Here is a 20042-nt window from a genome sequence, read left to right as displayed (position 1 = left end):
CGGTATATTGGGTGGGCGTTGCTCTGAGCTTTGCGTCACTGAATCGGCTAAAGAAGGTTCTGTGGGATTCTGCGGACCATCGCCATCTTTGTAGACGACGACGAGTTGAAGTCTTTTCCTTTGTCATTTGTGATCTTACTTTAACGAGTCGACGACGCTTCTAAATCTCAAATCTTTCACATAACTGCATTGTAAGTATGTTGCTTTTACTTAGGGAACGCATCGTGTCCTTGTGCAGATCTTAATGTTTTTTCCGCTTGTTTCTGCGCTCGACGACGCGGTAGAAGCTTCGAGCAACGTTATGCTAACGTAGTCCTATTTCCGATGTTTCGCAGCTACACCTTTTTATATTAAGTTATCATTGAATTAAGGTGAACATTTAGAGTGTGTACACGCTTGTATTTGTGTACTAAATATTAGCATTATATAACATCGTCGAGCATCGATTAACTCTTAAATGTTTTTACATTTTGCCAGCCAGGCGGCAAAGTAGGAAAATGTGGCTGATTCATGGCCTTGATATGATTCTGGCAAAATGTTGATAATGCAGTGGTTTGTTTTGGAGCTTTGGAGCTGTTTTGTTTTGGGGCTTTGGAGCCGTTTCCATCGCAGTCATTTTTGCAGGTGATGATTAAAGCTAACGTGGTCCAGCTTTTGTAACTGCATTGTTAGGACTCCCGCTTGTCTTGTCCTGTTGTTCACAAGTAAAACCCGCTTTTCTACTCAGACTCGAACTATAATTCAACAACTTTTACATCTTTTTACTTATGTTTGAATGTTTGGTGGATAAGTCCACAAGAAATGACTTCTTTGAGATCTGTGGAGTCGGTGGTGCTGGCGCAGCTACGTTATCTAACATGGCGGAAGGGAGAGGCCTCGCATTGCAGCATTTGCATGTTTCACAACCTGCTACACTGACCAAACCCCTCTGTGTTCAGCCATGTTTGAACTGTTTACATATTTGTAATTGTTCAAAGAAGTAGCGTGTTCATTATTTGTTCAAATTAGGTCCAGAAAAGATTAGAGTAATAATAAAATCTTATAAAATGTCGACAACCCATCTATGCGGTTTTATAGTATGTAAATCCTGCCAACTCTAGTAATGCAGAATGTGCAGTGCCTGATTATAATGTTGCTGCTGGGTGTGTTAAATGTGTGCACTGTGAGTTGCATAGTAATTATCAAAATGATTGAGAACTAATTCAGCTTTTCATGCATATTTTAACATTGACGTTCTCTTTTTGTTTCAGATGCACCATTCAAAGCGAGCCCGCTCTCCCTGCATTTGGCTTGATGAGTACAGCTGGGAAGAGAGGATGGATCGTAAACGAAGAAAATATGATTCTCACAGCAGTGAAAGAGAAAACAAGTCAAGAAGAACTTACCGCCATCACAGACATTATGAAGGGTGAATATCTGCCCCTTGTTCTGTTTTAATATTGTACACACCAATACTTGTGGACACAATTTCCAGTCTGCAAGAGGCAATAATCACAAAATCTTATAGTTCCTTTTTAATGAGTTTGAGACATGTAATATTTGGCCCCATTACAGGGTTCAGTTCTAAAATATAAAATGTGTGCACTGTAAATGGGCTTGTTTGTGGCCATTGCAGGCGGTTGCGTTATGATCTCCGATCTGCTCTAATTTTAATTCTGTAGAGAGGCAGACTTTTTCCTGGAAGTTACCTGACACCAGTAGGGCGTTTGAGCATAGAGTCCTTTTTGTCCTTTTCAGATGAGTGGATACTAACCTCAGTTGTTGGGCAATAAAACAGTGCAGAACTAGCTCTATAAACAAGTACCCATCAATATGTACACTCTAAAACTAATTATATACAAAAATATTTTTGGGCATTCTTGAAATTTGCAGATGCAACATTTTTTCAGTGGAGCACAAATGCAGCTTTGATGGTAACCTCTAGTGTTTGGAGATGAGCAGGTGTGGACTCCCTGGTCAAATTTCACATCCTCTGGTTGTGTTGACAAGCTTTCAGTTCACACCTAAACTCTGCCAGTTTGGTCGACAATCTAACCTGCAGACTGTGCTTTACAGTGTCTTCATTATCTAATAAAAACATAAATCAATATGACTTTTCATGAAATTCAATTCATGTCGCAACTTGTGCATGAGTACATACAGATGCGCTGCAATTTATTGGTTGTAAGTGAGTATGTTGCTAATTAAAAATGCTACATAAAAGGCTCAAGGATTGGGTGTCAGGTTGAGGCGGGCCATTGGGAGCGTCATAAGTTCATCTCAGACCATGACTACGTAGTGCACGCAGAGTGATCCCAGATCTCCAGTTGAGAGTTGTGATTTGATTTGTTTGTTTTGTTTCCTCCCAGGCACTACCTAGAGACCCGCAGTTTGAACCAGAGGCCGGACTCTCGAGAAAGACCAGTCCGAGAGCGCAGCTGGGACATGGCCTGTGAGGACAGCCGAAACAGGACATGCAGCGAGAAGGACCGGGACTGGAACCACTACAGCAAGTCTTCTGGGCGCAGTGGTCGTAGCGGGCGTAGCCGAAGGAGCAGCCGCCGCCACAGAGACAGGCGGCACAAGCACACCCATTCCCGCCACCGCTCCGCTTCGGTATGAGGGCTCTCTCTCTTACTCCCTTTTGTCTTGTCTATGCAACAGAGCAAAAGCTGATTTATTTCTGGTGTTTAGTCTAAGCCAATGCATATTTTTGTCTTTCTACATATCTGTGTGTTCCACTCCAAACTAGTAAGCATGACTCCACTATTTGAAAAGTACTGGGTTATGGGTTCAGAAAGTAGGGGATTGACTGCTTGTAGTTTTGGAGGCGAAAGTGGACATAAAGCTGATCAAGTGCTATAGAACAACTGTATTCAATCACAAAGTGTTTTCTGTACTTGCCTGAAGAAGTCTCTCATCTGAAAATTTTGTTGCCATGTTTTTCTTCTGTAACACACACTATGTGGTGGCTGACCCAATTTCTCTGACGGGGCTGAATTTGAATTTGCTGCGCCGTCCATTCGCCTGGCGTGTTACTGAACGGGCCGAATCTGTGCACCCCTCCCCCGCCCCTTGGCCTGGTTGAATGCTTGACGGTGTCGTTGTGGTGGGCCGTGCTGGCTGATGGTGGTTATTGTGATGCCCCGTGCAGAGGAGGAGCCATCACCGCAGGAGCAGGAAAAGATCCAGGAGTTTTGAGGATGATGACGAGGGTCACCTCATCTATCACAGTGGAGACATGCTGAACTCAAGATGTATAGAATATACACCTTTTTTTACTACTGTTGTTTACTCTGTCTCTCTCACTCTCTTGTTGTCTGGTTTATTTCCACAATTTATTCTTAGTGGTTGAGGTTTTTGGGTTTTTAACTTATTACTTATTAGCTATTGCTTGTGACTTAATATATTTAGCATTGTACATAGCAGATTAGTCAATATCTATTCAGATATGTGTTTTAGTCAGTGTAGCCCACAGAGCTATATAACAGCAGGCAGTGAACCAGCCAAAGGAAAGTGTTCAAGTCTCCAATGCCCTGTTAGTAACTTAAGCTCTTTATTTTCTGTAGATGAGATAGTGTGTACTCTTGGAGAGGGTGCCTTTGGGAAGGTTGCTGAATGCATTGATCACGGAAAGTAAGAAAAGCATTTATTTTGACTTTTGTTGTGCTGTTTTAAGCCGTTATGTAATAATTTCGTATTTTCCAGTAATGGAGCACGAGTGGCTCTGAAGATCATTAAAAACATAGACCGTTATCGTGAAGCGGCTATGTCTGAGGTGGAGGTGCTGGCCCAGTTAAAAGCCCTGGACTCTCAGAACAGATAGTAAGTAACATAAGCAACATTAGCCCGTAACACTCTGTTCTCTTAACTGTTCTCGTACTAACTGTTTTTGCCGTTTCAGCTCATGTGTTCACATGTTTGACTGGTTTGATTTCCACGGCCATGTGTGCATTGCATTTGAACTGCTGGGCCTCAGCACCTACGACTTCCTCAAAGAGAACAACTTCCAGCCTTTTCCTATTGAGCACATCAGACACATGGCGTACCAGATTATCAGAGCTGTTCGGTGTAAGTAAAAATGGTCATGAATGTACTGTTAAAATTAAAGAAAGTAGTCTAAATCTGCTTTTTCTTTTTCAGTTCTGCACAAAAACAAGTTAACCCACACAGACCTGAAACCAGAAAACATATTGTTTATTAATTCAGACTATGATTTGGAGTACAATTCAGATATGGTAAGTTGTCTGCAGCATAATGCATTCGTTCATAATGCATTTTTCTGATTACTAACTATTTGGCAAAACTTTGAAGAAACGTGATGAACGAACCTTGAGAAACCCTGATGTGAAAATAGTGGATTTTGGTAATGCCACTTATGAACATGAGCACCACACGTCTGTGGTGTCTACGCGCCACTACCGGGCTCCAGAGGTCATTTTAGGTGAGGGACACCTCTAAACTTACACCACCCACCATCACCATCACCATACTGTTTATGTGGCTACAGTGTTTTGTAAGGCTGCTGTCTTTTTCAGATTTGGGTTGGGACCATTCTTGTGATGTCTGGAGTATTGGCTGTATACTTATTGAGTATTACCTTGGAGCAACTCTGTTTCAGGTAGCTCATCATGGTTAAAAATTTAAATCACTTTAACCATACCAGTTCATGTTAACATGCAGTTTTCTTGTCTCTTTATAGACACATGACAGCAAAGAACACCTCGCCATGATGGAGAGAGTCTTGGGGCCCATTCCCACAAATCTTCTGCAGAAAACCAGGTTTGTACTGAGATTCATGTGCTTTTTGTCTTTTGTACTGGACTCATCGCAACAGTTAGTCATGCTGACATTTTGAATGTGTGTAGGAAACGCAGATATGTTCATCGGTCTAAGTTGGACTGGGACGCACACAGCTCAGCTGGAAGATATGTCCGAAAACACTGCAAGCCCCTAAAGGTGAGTGGAAGGGAGTTGAATCAAATTCTGCTGTGTTTAGACTTGACAGAGCAAATTTGTCTCATACCAATGAACGACTGATGAGCATTTATAGTATCTGAAGATTGTGCCAGCAACACCTCAGAACAAAACCTTTCCAAGTCTAAAATAATTTTCTGTTGATGTGTTTTAAATATGGCTCAGGGCTAATTTGTCTTGTGCTCTGTTCTGTCAGCATTACATGACTTCCCGGGGTGAGGATCACCAGCTGCTCTTTGACCTTATCGAGAAGATGATGGAGTACGACCCGGCCAAGCGCCTCAGTCTGGAGCAGGCCCTCAGACACCCCTTCTTTGCGTGCTACCACAAGAGCAGCAGCGTGAGCAGCCGCTGTAGCACTGCCAGTCACAGCAGTGACAGCAGTAACCATAGCAACAGCAGCAGTGGCAGTGGCAGCAAATCAGGCTGAGCTTAGTGCTTCAGGGGGGGACACTGAAGTCTCACGTTTGAGCATGACTCTCCACGAGAGCTATAGTTGACTGTATCAGTCCACTGCCCTGCTTCTATCTGTGCTGTTTGTTAGGCGTAGGTTTATAATATATGTGGAAATATTTATTTGCCATTGTCTAGTATTTTGTTATTTTTTACACAATTCTTAACATCTGTTTCTGTTCATTGATGTATGATTTATGGGTAATGCAAAATATGGTTAGAAACCTTGGCATTATTTATTTGTACAGCATTATTTGTGGAAGGGGCAGATTTTCCTTGTACATAAATGATTTTTTCATGTGTAACTTTTACAGATTGTTGTGCAACATTTTCCAAAATAAAAATCTTGAAAATTACCCTGCTTTCTACCTATAAATCATTGCTTCCAACCATGTCTACCACACTTATCAGGGGGTCTTTGTTTAATGTTTTTGATTTAAAAAATTGAAATTTAATAGTATTTTGAAAGTTTATTTGTTTTAAATGTTCATCATTATGAATGTTCCAAAGGCCTTCGGATATACATAAACACTAAACGGACTGTTTTGACTGTTAACCAAAGTTAGGGGGTACTCTTGAGTGTAGAAGCTTACAGGTTACAGGACATAAGTTTCGGTACCGCTGTGAAAAAGACCAGTGGGTCCACCAGGTGGCGGTAATGAGCTGCACAGTCGCTGCCACCTGAGATAACAGAAACCTGGCGGGCATCATTTTCACGAGGTGTTCTTTGGAAATCAGTTTTAAAGTGGAAATTAATCAAAGACTGTAAAGCATTAACTTTATTGTGTTGATTATTGGAAAAGTGTTATTTAAATGATCAGACAGGGTATATTGTTATAAACGCGGCATGCCAAAAGTGTTGAGCATAAATTGAGCTAGGTTGGCTAATCCATTCAAGAAATTCTGCAACTATTATATTCCACCATTTTGCTCACACAGCCAGTTTTGCCCATTGAAACTTCTATAACAGCATGTCAGCCTAATGGGCTAGTGTGAAACCTGAAATTGATTGAACAAATTGAACCGACCTAGAGCTGTCAATCTGCCGCAGCCTCCCACGTGGTCAGCGGGGCGGGCGCACCTCAAAGCGAGGCGCAACTTTTAGGGCAGACACACAATTGTACCCATTGGTAGTTGGCCTCTTACATCCTTGTGGGACCCGCTGAGCAAACAACAGCCTACTGCCGCACCAGCCGAGCCTCTTCCAGTCCTGTGCGCACCGCCGTAAAACGCAAGACTCTGTTGAAGACAGTCTCCAGCCCCTCATGTGAACTGAACCAGGGGGTGTTGACAAGCAATAAGTGCACTGTTCAGTTTGTTCGGAGCGGCCGTGTTGACTGGAGGAATAATCTCAACTAAAGTTTTTAATCAAGGCACAAGTTATGGATACTACCAACGAGTCGATGGAGGAGCGTAAAGCAGCGTGCCAATGCGCGCCACAGTCCGCGTCTCAGCGCTGGTTCTCTGGTTTCCCTGTGGCTCTGTGTTTGTTAATGTCTCTGAGCTCCATCACCGTGTGTCTCCTCATGAGCTTTAGGACGTACCAGCTGGAGAGCCGCCTGAGCGCGGAGATGCAAAAGGCGTCCGTCTTTCACCCTCTGCACATGGCTTTTCTCAGAGACGATGGGACCCTAATACCTGAACTGGGAACTTCTATAGGACAGCTTGTAGAAGAGGTACACGCAGTACTGATTTAAGAATGTTTTGTGAACAAGAACAAACATGAGCATCATGTCATGATAACTGATAATAGGCACTACAGTCTAATTCCATTATTGGTCCAATTAAAAGTTAAGAACCTAAAGTATAATTAGAAGACCTAATGAACCTAAACAGACTAATAGCTGACCTGTTAGTTTAAAGTTAGGCTCTTACTTGGAGACATAACAACGATTAATTTAATCACTTCAGTTAATTTGAACAGAACTCTTTTTGTTCATAAACAGCTTGTGACAGCAGTTATCATAATTAGGCCTAATGAAATATCATTCAGCCTTCTTATCTTGGCAGATATAGAAAAACGTGTGATACACCTTGTTATGTTTTGATTGCAGAAAGTGAAGTCAATGATGCCTAAATTGCGACCAGTGAGGGATACTGTCCAAGAGTGCTCCTGTCCTCCAGGTATGTCCCACACAATACCAATGAAAAGAAAATATTTCACTATGTAGTCTTTGTTCTCTAAAAAGAGCTAAGAACTTCAACGTAACCAGAACTAAACTTATGTCAGTTTAATGCATGTGTGGGGGGCTATAATACATATACATATGCATCTCTGAAGAGCCCATACTGCGACAGCACAGCTCTACACTCATCAGCTCAGTGGGTTGGGGGCGTCCCGCCTGAGCTGTGCAGTCTTCAGCCTGTGGGGGCCTTTAACAGACAGAGCGGGCCTGTGCCAAGATGTGCCACATTTGTGCTGGTGTTCATTACAGCTCGTGATCGGGTCTGCGTTGGAGAACAGGGTGTTATCCACGTGGAGGGCACGCATCAAGATATGTTGATTTGGTGACAGACAGGAGCTGCTAACTGCACTATATGTCATGTCATTTATAGACAAGAAAGTTTTCTTTTAAACCTGCACATATGCAGTACTTGATTTTAAACACATAATCTCAAACACTTATTCATTTTAATTAGAATTAGTATTGTTCACTATTCCACTTGGCACAAATTATGTGAATCTTTTGTTGATCCAATCACTTATCTCCTCAATAGGAAGTAGTATGTCTTTCATCTAAGTCCTCTTAGACAGAGCGCTGGCAGCAGATTTTGTTTTTATTGAAACTGGTATTCACTTCATTCCAATATCAAAATTGCATCTCAAGCTGAATCTTTTCTCTATTTTGCCTGTGAGGGGAACATACCATCTCTGAACGCAGATTTAGAACAGTTGCTGGCTTGTGATGATCTTTATCTGTAGATTTCCTTCCCTGCTCCTCTCTGTGTCTCCTGAGTGTGAATAGAAACAATGAGAACAGGTGAAAGCGTTCACCACTGGAATTTCTGGCTTGTTTTCAACATGTTCTGTTTTTCGCAGCTTCAGGTTTTCAGTGCCAAGGCTGTTTAACCCTGTCCAATACTCTCAGTCCCTGTTTGTTTTTGGTCAGAGGATGACCACTGTTAAACCCAAGCTGCCCTTTTCTATTTTAGTTCTATTTTAGCAACAAGCAACTCAAGTGACAGTTTTAAAATGACTGATAACACTATTGTTTCAGTAGTAAGAAAAATCAGGGCAAACTTGAGTCATATATATTTTTTTAGAGTGGTCATAAAGTTGTAGTATGAGTACTAGTGGAAGCAGTTAGACGTGTGGGTTTATAGAACAGTAGTACAGTACTTGTGACTGGAGCACTGATCTTCTTTCAAGTCCTTTTAAGATTTTTTTTTCAAGTAACATTGCTATAGTTACTTTCTTTTTACACTAGTTTTTAGACATCGGCTCTTATGCCAGTGTATCTTTGGTGTTAGTACCAAACCTGAGTATCTTAAAGAATTGTTTGATGTAAAACCAATGGCAAATCAATACTGAAGTCAATGCATACTTAATAATAAATAATAAAGCTTGAACAAACCTAGAGAGGAAATTGCCCATAACTAAAACAGTGTTTGTTGTTGACATGTGTCATGTAATCAAGTGGTTTTGGCAGCTCAGTTCCAACCACTTGATTTAAAGTTGTCTCTAGTTTTATGAGACAAAGTATATGATGTATGTCCATTGTTCATTTTGTTTATTGTGGCTTTGATGCTACAGATGCCTGCGTACATGCTTTTCCCCACCCCCATGTTAGATTGCTCAACACTGACTTGTTAACATTTCAAAAGCCCCTCCTGTGATACACTTTCTTTGCATTGTGAGAAAAAGTCCTTAATGTAAAATTTAGTTTGTGATGTGTTGTATTGTTAGTTGTTTAAATTCATGTTTTAATTGAAAGATGGGTCAATGCAGAGGACACATTTCCTTGCAGGGATAGTAACGTGTACCTTAGTTTTGACAATCTCTGTCCTTCGCATTCAATTTACCCCCCAAAAATCTGATTGAAATCTGATTGGTGCAATTATCAAATTACAAAGGCTGCACTTATTTAGATAACAGAATGATTACTAGCAAACAACAAAATACCCACTATCAGTTATTTTTGTCATGCATTGCCCAGTAAATCTACTTTCTTTTCGTTGCTAGTTTGTTAAATATCTTTGCCTGTGTGTGAGTCTGTCCAGGCACATACAGTGTGAGTCTATGAGAGTTTTAAGTGACGCTGCTGCCTTTGAGGGGGCCGGCGCTGGCTCCTCTCTCAACACGACACTGAAAGCAGAGCCGCCTTTAGCACCCGCGCTACATGAGAAACTGGACCTTGGCACCCATAGGATCACAGGCCCAGGTATGTCTGGGTGTGTGTGTGTGTGTGAGAGAGAGAGAGAGTCACTGCCATACACAGCACGAGTGGCATCTCCACTATTAATGCTATGCGCTCACCATCAGGGGCTCACCTTTCAGTATAGACATGAAGGCAGGGGCACCAACAGGGGGCAGTATACACGCAGCAGTATGTGTCCACAACCTTTGACCTGTAAAGCAAATAAATCTGAACTTCTCAGAGCTGTTTGGATCATTGAGAAGATATTTTTATATTGGGCTTCACTAAAAATGGATTTCAACTGATCTGGGTTTATAGCTGATGATTTTGCATAGACAATACTGATCAAAATGAACATTGTAATATTTTTTGCGTGTCCTGATAACAACACATGCAAAACAATATCTTTAAAAGTATTAGATGAGACAAATGTGAATTGACTGTAAACTTAAGTGCAGAAATATAACTTCATACCTCTATTGGAAGTTTAAAACACTTTTCTTCCTATAATAGTTTTTACTCATCTAGTTTTGCAACATTTTAAATTATAAACAGTATAGCTTACTCTATATTCAAATCTAGCATATCTTCAAAACTAACATTCACAGTATTATCCATGTCTGGCTAAGGTGCTCACCTCTATTGCTTATACATTGAATGGTCTTAATCTTAAAGGTCCTATATTACACAAAATGGATTTTTGTGCGCATTAAGCCATGTTAGAATGTTGTTACCTCATCAAAAATGCCTGGAGTTGTGTTTTGTTTCATTTTACTCAAAATGCTCTGTTCCACCTTGTGAACTCATGAAGCAGTAGTTTTCAAGTTAACAGTTACCTTTTACCTATTGTTCAGTTCACTATCTATTAGAAATTTTAGTGCTGAATTGATTCTAGTGAAGGTGTATGGTGTAAAAACACAGTGGAGCACCTCCTGTATTACCAAATGGCATCACAAGGTGGAACAGAGTGTGTTTTTATACAAAAATAGAACTCAACCTAAATATGCAAGGTTTGTGTGTTAAACATGGGTGAATGAAACAAAAAACAACGCAAGGTATGTTTATGATAAGATAGATTAAAAAAAAAATCATATAGCACCTTTAAATGATATTTAAAATTCATTATATGTTTAGTACTGTTTAAGGACATCTTCTATGTTTCCTCCACAGTCTGCATTGTGACACTTTTATTGTCAGTGATGAGCGGACGCCATATAGTCTTATTCAAACGGAGCTGCCCAGTCCTTACAAGCTTCAGGTGTTTGCCATTAACAGAGGGCCGTTTGCATCGACACACACACACACCACAGTCCAGCACACACAACTCTGTTTACACATGAGCACAACAGCTTTATGGTCCAGGCCTGATTCAAAACATGTGGAGCAGTCCCATGTGAGAGGGGCATTGTCATCTCTACATTTAACACGTTTAGAGCTGGTTTAAGGACCTGAGGCGTACAGTATACCCACTCTGAGCAGCAGCAGCAGCGCCAAGTGAAACACCAACAGGAACGCCCACTCATGCAACCACTGGCTTTATTCAGTCATATTCTTCTTTCCATAATTACTCACCAACTTTTTAACTGTTCAGTCCTGGTTGATAAGCACTACTATTACTACTGGTATGACTAGATCAACTTATTGTTCAATTAGTGATGACTGGAATTTGACTGGATTTTTGCAGCTCTACATGTATTGTGGGGAGTTTTGTGGTTTAGTAAGATTTGAGATATAAGGAGTTATAATATAATGTAAGAAGAAACCTTTAATAATTAAGCATTTTGCTTTTGTTGCAGCTCGTTTTTCTTAAAAAAAAATACATTTAATAATAATAATAATGCTTGGTCCTGCTTTTGGATTATTACGGTTTCAATATTATTGTTATTTTCTGTAGCAATATATCACATTTCAAAATGTGTTATCATCATAACAGACCAAGAACCAGTATTTCTTTTGGTGTTGCACTGACCAGCACTCCCTTTGCTGATAGCACTTATTCCCAAATATTGGCATTTTTAGCATGTCTCAATATTTACGAGGGAGTTCCTTGAGTTGTGTGGGGCGTCCTGGTCTTTGAAGTGGGTGATATGAGGTCAGAGGGTCACACCCCTGGCTGTGTGGTCAGATCCATTTCCATCAGATAAGAGCCTATTAACACGAGGAGTGGGACTGCAGGCCTCCGTATACCTGTGTTTGTGTATGTTGGTATAATTAAGAGGGCATGCTCACAGTGGGATGCCCTGACTTAACACGTGCACAAAACTCTATCTCTTCACCCACGAGGTACTGAGTAAGCTTCCTGCTCCATACCTGCTGGAGCATGACGAGGTGGGGGGTAGCCACATTTAGGGAGATGCACAATAGGTCCAGTAACACGCCCACAGGGCAGCATTAGTTTTTAAAGCTGTAGTAGTAAATCAGACAGGAAGCTTGCCATAGCCTATACAGTCTATGGGTAGAACACAAATGGTGGCTATAACATATTAATGGCCATTTCAAAACAATAAAAGCAGGAAATTGGAATTCATATGTCGTGTTCAAAATTACTTCCACTTGTGTTGGAATCTATGTGCACAAAACTGATTTGTGGGAAAATATAAATGTAGTGTATACATGGTAGTAGTTTAGAAAGCACCTCTCAGAATATTGCTTGAGAGAAAATGACACAAAAACAATTAAGCCATAGTTCTCAGTGCAATTCTTCTTGATAAAGTTGGTGTAGTTGTAGCAGTTATTTGTAGATAGGGGTAGTAGAAAGCTGTAAGGGCAGTTGTAGCAGTTGTCATAATAAAAAGCAGTAGTAGAAGTTGTCATAGTCAAACTTCCAGGTTGGTAAAAAAACAAAAGAAATCCTGGCAGACTGACAGAATTTCACCAAAAAAAGATTGAATACAGCTTCTTAAAAATAATAATCTTAAAATTTAATCTTTCAATTCATCTCATGACCCCAAACTCAGTGCCCCCCTGTGGTTGCCACTGTCATAATAATCCATGTATGTTTTAAGTCAGTGTTTCCTTTTAAAGAGAGTACCTCCTAACAGAAAATCCAGGTGGTTTATAACATTATGCTTCAGGAAGGAGTATATTTCAAACAGGGAAGAAATATTTGGGAAATGTTAAATATTTTGCATCCCGCTGCTGTGAGAGAGAGATGTCACGAGCTCAGATGTCCAAAAGCTGAGTGAGGGTTTGTCTGTCTCCGTCACACAGAGTTGTAGAGTAAATTAGCTCATAGCCCATCTGCCAGATCATGTTCCCTCTGCTGTGACATTACATCTTTATGAGTGTAATTTACAAGCCCCATAACAACAAATAGGACATCTTGAATGATTACGCGCTCTGCTGTTGCTCAAAGACCCATTATTTTATGTTTAATATTGGACCAAAGAGCTACATAAGTCTGTTTAGGCTGTTTGTACTTACTGAGAAGTCATTGAGAATCTTCATGTGGACAACAGTTCCAGTGACTAAATCCTTTGTCCTCAAGTTACGTTTAATGTTTTTTTCAGGGCACTAGAGGACATGAAGTATTTTAATAATTTATTCTGTTTGGAAAATGTCATTGGGGTCATATGTGGATTTTTTATTTCTAAAAGAAGAGGATTAGTTACTTTGGTATGTTTCTCTTGGAAAGGTTTGAGTCACAGGCAGAAGCAGCAGGTAGTAGCACAAGAATGTAAAAGCATGTGTGTGGATGCTGAAATATTGTGTCTATATTACTACTCTGAAATGCAGCCTCTGTTTCAGTTATTACTACTTAAAAATAAACTAAGTAAGTAAATTTTTAAATTGTAGTCATTGGACTATGGCAACTAAAACCACTACTGGAGCTACTACTATTACTTTATTACTTTCACTGCTTTTGGTTTTTCACTTGAGAACAAATCTTTCACCTTAACGTACAGCTACATATTAATGTGACATATATAGGCCTTTCCCAGGCTTGGAAGTGGCTTAAGGACCACTTTGCAGCTTGTAAGTTTAATTATACATGCATAATAAACTTAATGCAAGACAAATTTCCTCCCAGATATAAGCAGTGATTATCTGTTGTTAGTGCTGTTCTTTATCTAATCCATATTTTTTAGCATCCAGTCCAGTATGCCTTCATCGCACTAAACAGCTGGATCCATGTCTGTCAATAAGCAGCATGAAGGCCATAGATGTCGTCAACAACTTCCAAGAGCTGTTACACTCACTATTACACTTCTGGATGTGATTATCTATTGACATGATTTCATATTAGCTCTCAAATTATTTCAGACAGGAAGTGGCACTGAGCTGCTTATTACACTGATTCTATCTCATGTGGTTACATTTAAGTATTAGAATATAGGTCTTCACCTTTTTAAGCTGTGCAAGATTTCCCAAAGCAGAGACAGTTATTGAGCAATGGCTGACTGTGCTGGGCCTGTTTCTGTTCATTTGACATCATTGTCCTCATGCAGGCTGCTACAAGAGAGGAAGTGCTGTTTACGAGGTTAGGTTTTCTCATGGCCTGTTCGCTCTAACAAAGAAGAGATGCAATTGAAAAACAAACACACCCCCAAAGAATACATGGCGCCCGCTCATGTGTTTTTTATTAGTGCAGGTACAGCTACAATACAGCACAGGTATGTCCATGTGAATGAGGAATTATTGGTTAATTTAATATTTAATTTGCCATTATATACATTTGAATCTATATTGTATTATATTATTATTTAACGTTTGGATGGACACATATAACTGATAGTAAAATAAATGGTTGTGCAGCCGCAAGTAAAACTAGGCTTCTATTTAGATGCTCTGTGTAACGTTTGTCTGTCTCCGTGGAAATTCTATCATTTTCTTTGCCCAAAATGCTCCACAGTATAGCATTAAAATTTACACGGAGACAAAGAGAAAGCACCTGCAGACCAAGTCACAGTTGAAACATGTTTTTCAAGGTTTTTTTGAGCAATAGAAACGCCTGTAATAGAATAAAAGTGAGATAGGTGTGTTTAAAGCTATACTGTGAAAATTTTCAGGCAAATCATAATAACTCTAAGGAGATATACTCCTCAGCAGAAAAGTTACAAAATGCACCTTTAACATTTCGTCCAATACAGTGGCAACAACAATAGTGTGATATTGGCTAAGGCTAAATTCATTTGTAAACATTTTGCACTACTACTACGGTTAGCCTGGGAATTGTATATTTTGTTCTGACAATTATGGCATTGTCTGATTTTGAAACAGCAGTTGTTTTTCTCATTGAGTGAAATCAAAAGCCACATGGACATATTTTCTTCATCTTTGGCAGATCTGAAAGCATCACCACAAAATCAATGTGTTTCTTGGTAGATGAAATCTGTTAAAGTTACAGTAAGACAGACATCTTCTAAAGGGTTGTAATCTGATATGTTTTTCAACTGTAACCTTATAAATTGCTCTAATTATGTAATGGGTGTTTAAATTCAAAGAGTTTGTCGCTGGAACAAACTTATGAGAAGCAATTGAAGCCAGAACATTGAAGAAAAAAAGTCTTGTGGCATCATGTGTTTCATTATTAAACTATGCAGATCTCACAAGCTTTATTAGCTGTGCCTTATGTGTTACGAACTGATGAAGTAATACTGCAGCGCAGGAGTATGTTATAGTGGGGAAAGAGCTTACTGAGGACTGGATACAGTGCCAAATGTGGAAGTGATTATGATGTTTTCTTTAATTATCACAAGTGGCAGGTGACAAGGTGAATAGGCTTTTAATGGGAGAGCAGAATAACTATTTAACACCGCCATGTGGCCTTAAGCGCCCTGACACTCAATGATCTCAGCTTTGTAGAGCAGCTTAATGTGTAGTTAATGGATAGTATTTATTACACTTATTATATGTTACTCTAATATTTATGTTAGGCAAATCACATCACCACTGACAACAAAAAATGACAAAACCATAAATGTATTTTGTATCTCTAATGGATCTTTACATGCACAGTAGTACAGTGTTGTGCTCTGTGGCTACAACAATAATATATCTATCAAAAATGGTCAGGTGGCCATGCTTTATCTTGTTACAGTAGATTACCACATGTTATTCCCTCCTGTACTTTCTCCTATACAAGTATAAATTACAAGTGTTTGCACCATAAGTGAGCCTGCCCAGAGATCATCCGCCTTTTAGCAGGGCATTTCCATCCATCTAATCCAGCTGGAATGTAGCATGCTAACTCCAGCTGCAGGCTACTCTCGTGAGTACACCTGGATTTATTGGACAGATAGGATCTGCGACGTGAAGCCAGACGCGCAGGGAGGCAGCAGCCCACTCAGAGGTTATCATCCCCCCTGACGCACATCCATCGAGGCTCTGGAGGTGTGAAGGCCCATGTCCATGTGTCTCCATGTGCACTGTTCTTGTCTGTGAGCTCCTGCGCAGTGTTAAAGACTCTTGACAAGCTTGTCACTCTCCCAGCACCTCTTTAATGAGAGCTGTGCTTGTAAAACAGGCTCTGAAAACTTTGAACCCGCCCTGAGCATCACTGCTTCATGTTATTCTGTCAGAGCAGGGAGGCAACTGTGTGCAGAGGGGCAATGAAGGGGCAGCGAAGGGCAGCTCTCAGCAACTAAACACCAGCAATTGATCAAGATGGGCCAGCATAAAAAAAATATGTGAAGTATGCAAGACTGTTATGAAAACCATAACTTGGATTATTTGGGTCCATATTGAAAAATTAGCAATTCTAGTACTGTCAAAAGTTCTGAACAGAATTGAACTGAGTCTGATTAATTTTTTTTTCCTATTGAATGCCAACTTTGAACACCTTTTTGTAGTGGACTGGAGCATCCATCCATCCACAGTTGGGAAGGAAGGCACAACACATTAACATTATTTTCACATTATCACACTGATGTGATAAGGAAAAACAAGTTTGTCTTTATTTTTTGTACTAGCTGTACAGCTACCATAGTTTTCAGTTTAACCTTTGTCCCTTCTTTTCTGTGACATATTTATCTGTTCACTCACTGCACTAGTATTTCAAACTTTGTATATAAAAAGACTTATTATAGATTTGACCATAGGCATTTTCTATGTATCATTGCGCATCTGTGTATACATGAAGTCTAGCCAGTTTTGGGTCAGGAAGGAGATGGCCCTTGTACTTAAAGTAAACATAAAGTGAGAAGACCCGAACGGCGCCTGCAGGTGTGCCATACAGCATTACAGTCAGCAGCAATAGCAATTAGTGCAAGTCTGTTATTCTGACTTCACTGAGAGCTGCTAACTGCCCAAGTCCAACTCAGCTGTGAAATAAGACATTTGGAACATTTGGAAGAAGGCTTGGATAATTATAGATTTGCCCTTTTGAATACAAGGAACTATTTATCAAGTGGTCAGTTTGGAGATGGAAATGGGGAGACAAACCTTAAATGGTGAGTTAACCAGCAGATGTTTACAGCCTGTGTAACACGTCTGGGTCTTACATGAAACCACAGAGGCAGTGGTTAACTGTCCGATTTAGTATGTGTAAAAGCAGTCTGCCAAAACCATTGATGGGCAATTTCACTCCACTGAAGTCCACCCAGAGATTTGTTAAAAATTTTGGACGTTTCCTCTGAACACAATTACAGTGAAATTGTAAATTGCTTTGTATTAACTAGAACAAGAAAAACAATTGCCTCAGAAGTTATATCAGTGGAATCAAACTATGATATTATAGTGCTGGTTTTTTTTGTTTTTTTGGTAATACATTTTGTATTTGAAAGGGCATGTAGGGTTAATTACATAATTACAGATCAGAAGATGGACTGTTTGTAATGTAATATTTAGGAAAAAGGCTTGATATTTTAAACAGATTCTGTTGCTATTTAAGCACAAAATTTAAGCAATATATATGGAATAAGTAATACATATTTGTCACAATAACAAATTTTGAAGTTAGATATATTGCTGAAGTAAATATAGAAGATAAACAATAATACTGAAACAATTCTATGCCATTGATACAATAACCCAAGAGCAGATTCATTCCACAGAAGTATTCTAAATGTACAATGTTGTTAAAAAATCATTGTTGCAAAAAAAAAAAAAAAAAAAAATATATATATATATATATATATATATATATATATATATATATATATATATATATATATATATATATATATATATATATAGCAGAAAGAAAAACTTTAGTACTTCTATGACTCTGTAATGAGTCATAATTCAACCTCTATGGCTCAAGTCACATAGACAAAAAATAACCCAAATTAGAATTAGAAGTGCAAAGAAAATGTACACAGGATAAATATCAACCCCCCAAAAATATTGTTCCATCTGTTATGTATTGAACGATATAAGTCTATCGTGACAGCCCTAGACCGTATAGTCCTGATACAGATTCAGACATGGTTTAATGGACCTCTGTGTGATGTCAGAGTCTTATTTTGCTGTGACAAAAGTTAAAAGTCAAGTTAAGTATGCAACACAGACTCAAATTTTATGATGAAAATTAAGAAAGGTAGTTCTAGTGCTGAGAGGAAACGTCTGAAGTAATCATGAAGTGGTTACAACGGAGTTTAGATGATTTGCTAAATCACTTGTGCTTTCCAGGCTGTTTCTTCCCCAGCTTTTTACAGTTGCTTGAACTCTCCCATGTAACCATCAGAGTCAAAGTTTACCATGAAGTTGGCAGGCCTGACGGTGCAGTGACAGTGCGATAATGACATTTAAGTAGGTGTTAATGAGAGCACAGTTGTGGACTCATGCCACGCCTCGCTGCCAGTAAACCGAAACACACCGAAACACTTGCTTTCTGTCAGAATTAATGCTGCAGAGGCACGAAGGAGGGGGGAACCAGCCCTGAAACACAACGCACACACGCTCCAAGCTTTTATCAGCTCCCCATCTGTTTTATACATACCGAGCAAACCTGTGCATGTGAATGTGGACCTCCATGTTGGCTCCAGGCATATGGAGAAGGCTTTTTGTACAATCAGGCACAACCAAAACACTATCCCTATTGGCAGCATCTACTGAGATTTCTTATCTGCATATTTGCTGTTCTGCTCAGAATTATTATAAAGTTCTCTTTAAGTGAATTTGCAGAGGCTGCACAGTGTATCGTAGATATCCAGGCTGCTCCAGTTACATTCAGATATTTTGGTTAAACATGTGGACAAGCTATCAGCTCTAAATCCTCAGTTCTTCGCTAACTTACTTTGCTCTCATCACTTAAGGCCTGTGATGGACAAATGCACATCATGAATGTCAGCTCGGGCTTTAAAATATAGGAGAAGTCAGGAGCTCAGTTAATGTGTACGCCCACAGACCCTCAGGTTGTTGGCTTGATACTTTTCAGATCACTTACAATCCTTTGCTTATTGTTGATGTATCTTTGGTCAAGACACTGAAACTGCATTTCCTTTAGTATGATGCACGATTTTACAAATGTATGTGAATTGGTGAATGATTTTCTCATGCTAAGTGAGTTTTCAGATGGTGGATGTAACAATGGCATTTCATATCAAGTCCTCCCACACTTTTAAAAATGAAAATCAAACTGACATATTTCTGAGATAAAGGTCAAAATGTGTTTTTACCGTATGGATATTCTGGCTAAGACTCTGAAAAGATGTCTGCTAACTGCTACATTTTCGATCACTAATAGTTCTGCACTGTTTGTGAACCTCATTTGGTTTTGTGTGGTCCCAGGATAGGTGTATTTTTGAGATATTCACACACATCACTGGTTTTGAGGCTGCAGATTTACATGTTGAGTGTTAATTGTTTCCTGTTGTTTACAAGATATTAGGGACAGATCCACACAGATTGGATTGACAGTGACACACACCTCGTTATGTGCTGGTGTAGTTCCACCAGTCAGAGATCTGCTAGAGTGCTGTTTATTTACTCGGAGCCTTTTCTCATGTGCATGTGGTTTGGATTGTGTGATCTGGATCCCGGATAAAGATGGATGAGCTGGGAAGAGCGAGACAATGTCAAATGGAATAATGTATTCTGATGTGATGAAAGAAGAGGGATAAACTTAACTACGCTTTGAGTGCAATGGAATTTCATGTCCTGTAGTTTTAGGGTTACTCTGTCAGTTCAAATTAAGCTATATCGCCTTATGTCTTTATATACATCACACAAGCCTTGAAGTCCAAATCTGACACACCGCATTATTGCTAATTACAAAACTACAGGCTTGGCATACTTGGCTGTTTGCGCTATGCAGATCCCTTTGAATTGCATTTGGCCAGTCATAGAAGTATGCACACCCAACTACAATCGCCCAAATTGGCTCTTAAAATA

At 39.6% G+C, this 20042-nt stretch overlaps 2 protein-coding genes across 3 annotated transcripts in view; both read left to right on the top strand.

Annotated features, from left to right (window-relative positions):
* The first annotated feature begins 32 nt into the window (after positions 1-32).
* clk4b (CDC-like kinase 4b) lies at positions 33-5765 on the top strand. Of its 2 annotated transcripts, XM_020921979.2 has the most exons (13): positions 33-191; positions 1251-1408; positions 2349-2595; positions 3134-3236; positions 3549-3615; positions 3688-3804; positions 3884-4050; positions 4123-4217; positions 4294-4423; positions 4518-4600; positions 4682-4761; positions 4848-4938; positions 5153-5765. In XM_020921979.2, exons 2-13 carry the CDS (start codon positions 1251-1253, stop codon positions 5384-5386), a joined length of 1572 nt encoding a protein of 523 aa, XP_020777638.1. In that variant the 5' UTR covers positions 33-191; the 3' UTR covers positions 5387-5765. The 2 variants fall into 2 exon arrangements, with proteins under 2 accessions (XP_020777638.1, XP_055015369.1); XM_055159394.1 differs by lacking the exons at positions 33-191; positions 1251-1408; positions 3134-3236 and having other exon boundaries at positions 2577-2595.
* Positions 5766-6482: 717 nt separating this feature from the next.
* The window catches only part of col23a1a (collagen type XXIII alpha 1 chain a), a gene marked incomplete at its 3' end in the record, with an annotated part of 142097 nt that continues 128537 nt past the window's right edge, over positions 6483-20042 (top strand). The window contains exons 1-2 of the mRNA XM_055159034.1: positions 6483-7085; positions 7464-7533. Of these exons, the coding sequence (XP_055015009.1) occupies positions 6792-7085; positions 7464-7533 (364 nt within the window). The remainder of the gene's footprint in view (positions 7086-7463; positions 7534-20042) is intronic.

The sequence above is a fragment of the Boleophthalmus pectinirostris genome, unplaced genomic scaffold, assembly GCF_026225935.1.
Source record: "Boleophthalmus pectinirostris isolate CB_2022bp ecotype Guang Dong unplaced genomic scaffold, ASM2622593v1 HiC_scaffold_23, whole genome shotgun sequence".
NCBI lineage: Eukaryota > Metazoa > Chordata > Actinopteri > Gobiiformes > Gobiidae > Boleophthalmus > Boleophthalmus pectinirostris.
The sequence above is the reverse complement of the archived record's forward strand: the minus strand, read 5'-3'. Positions and strand labels throughout refer to the sequence as shown.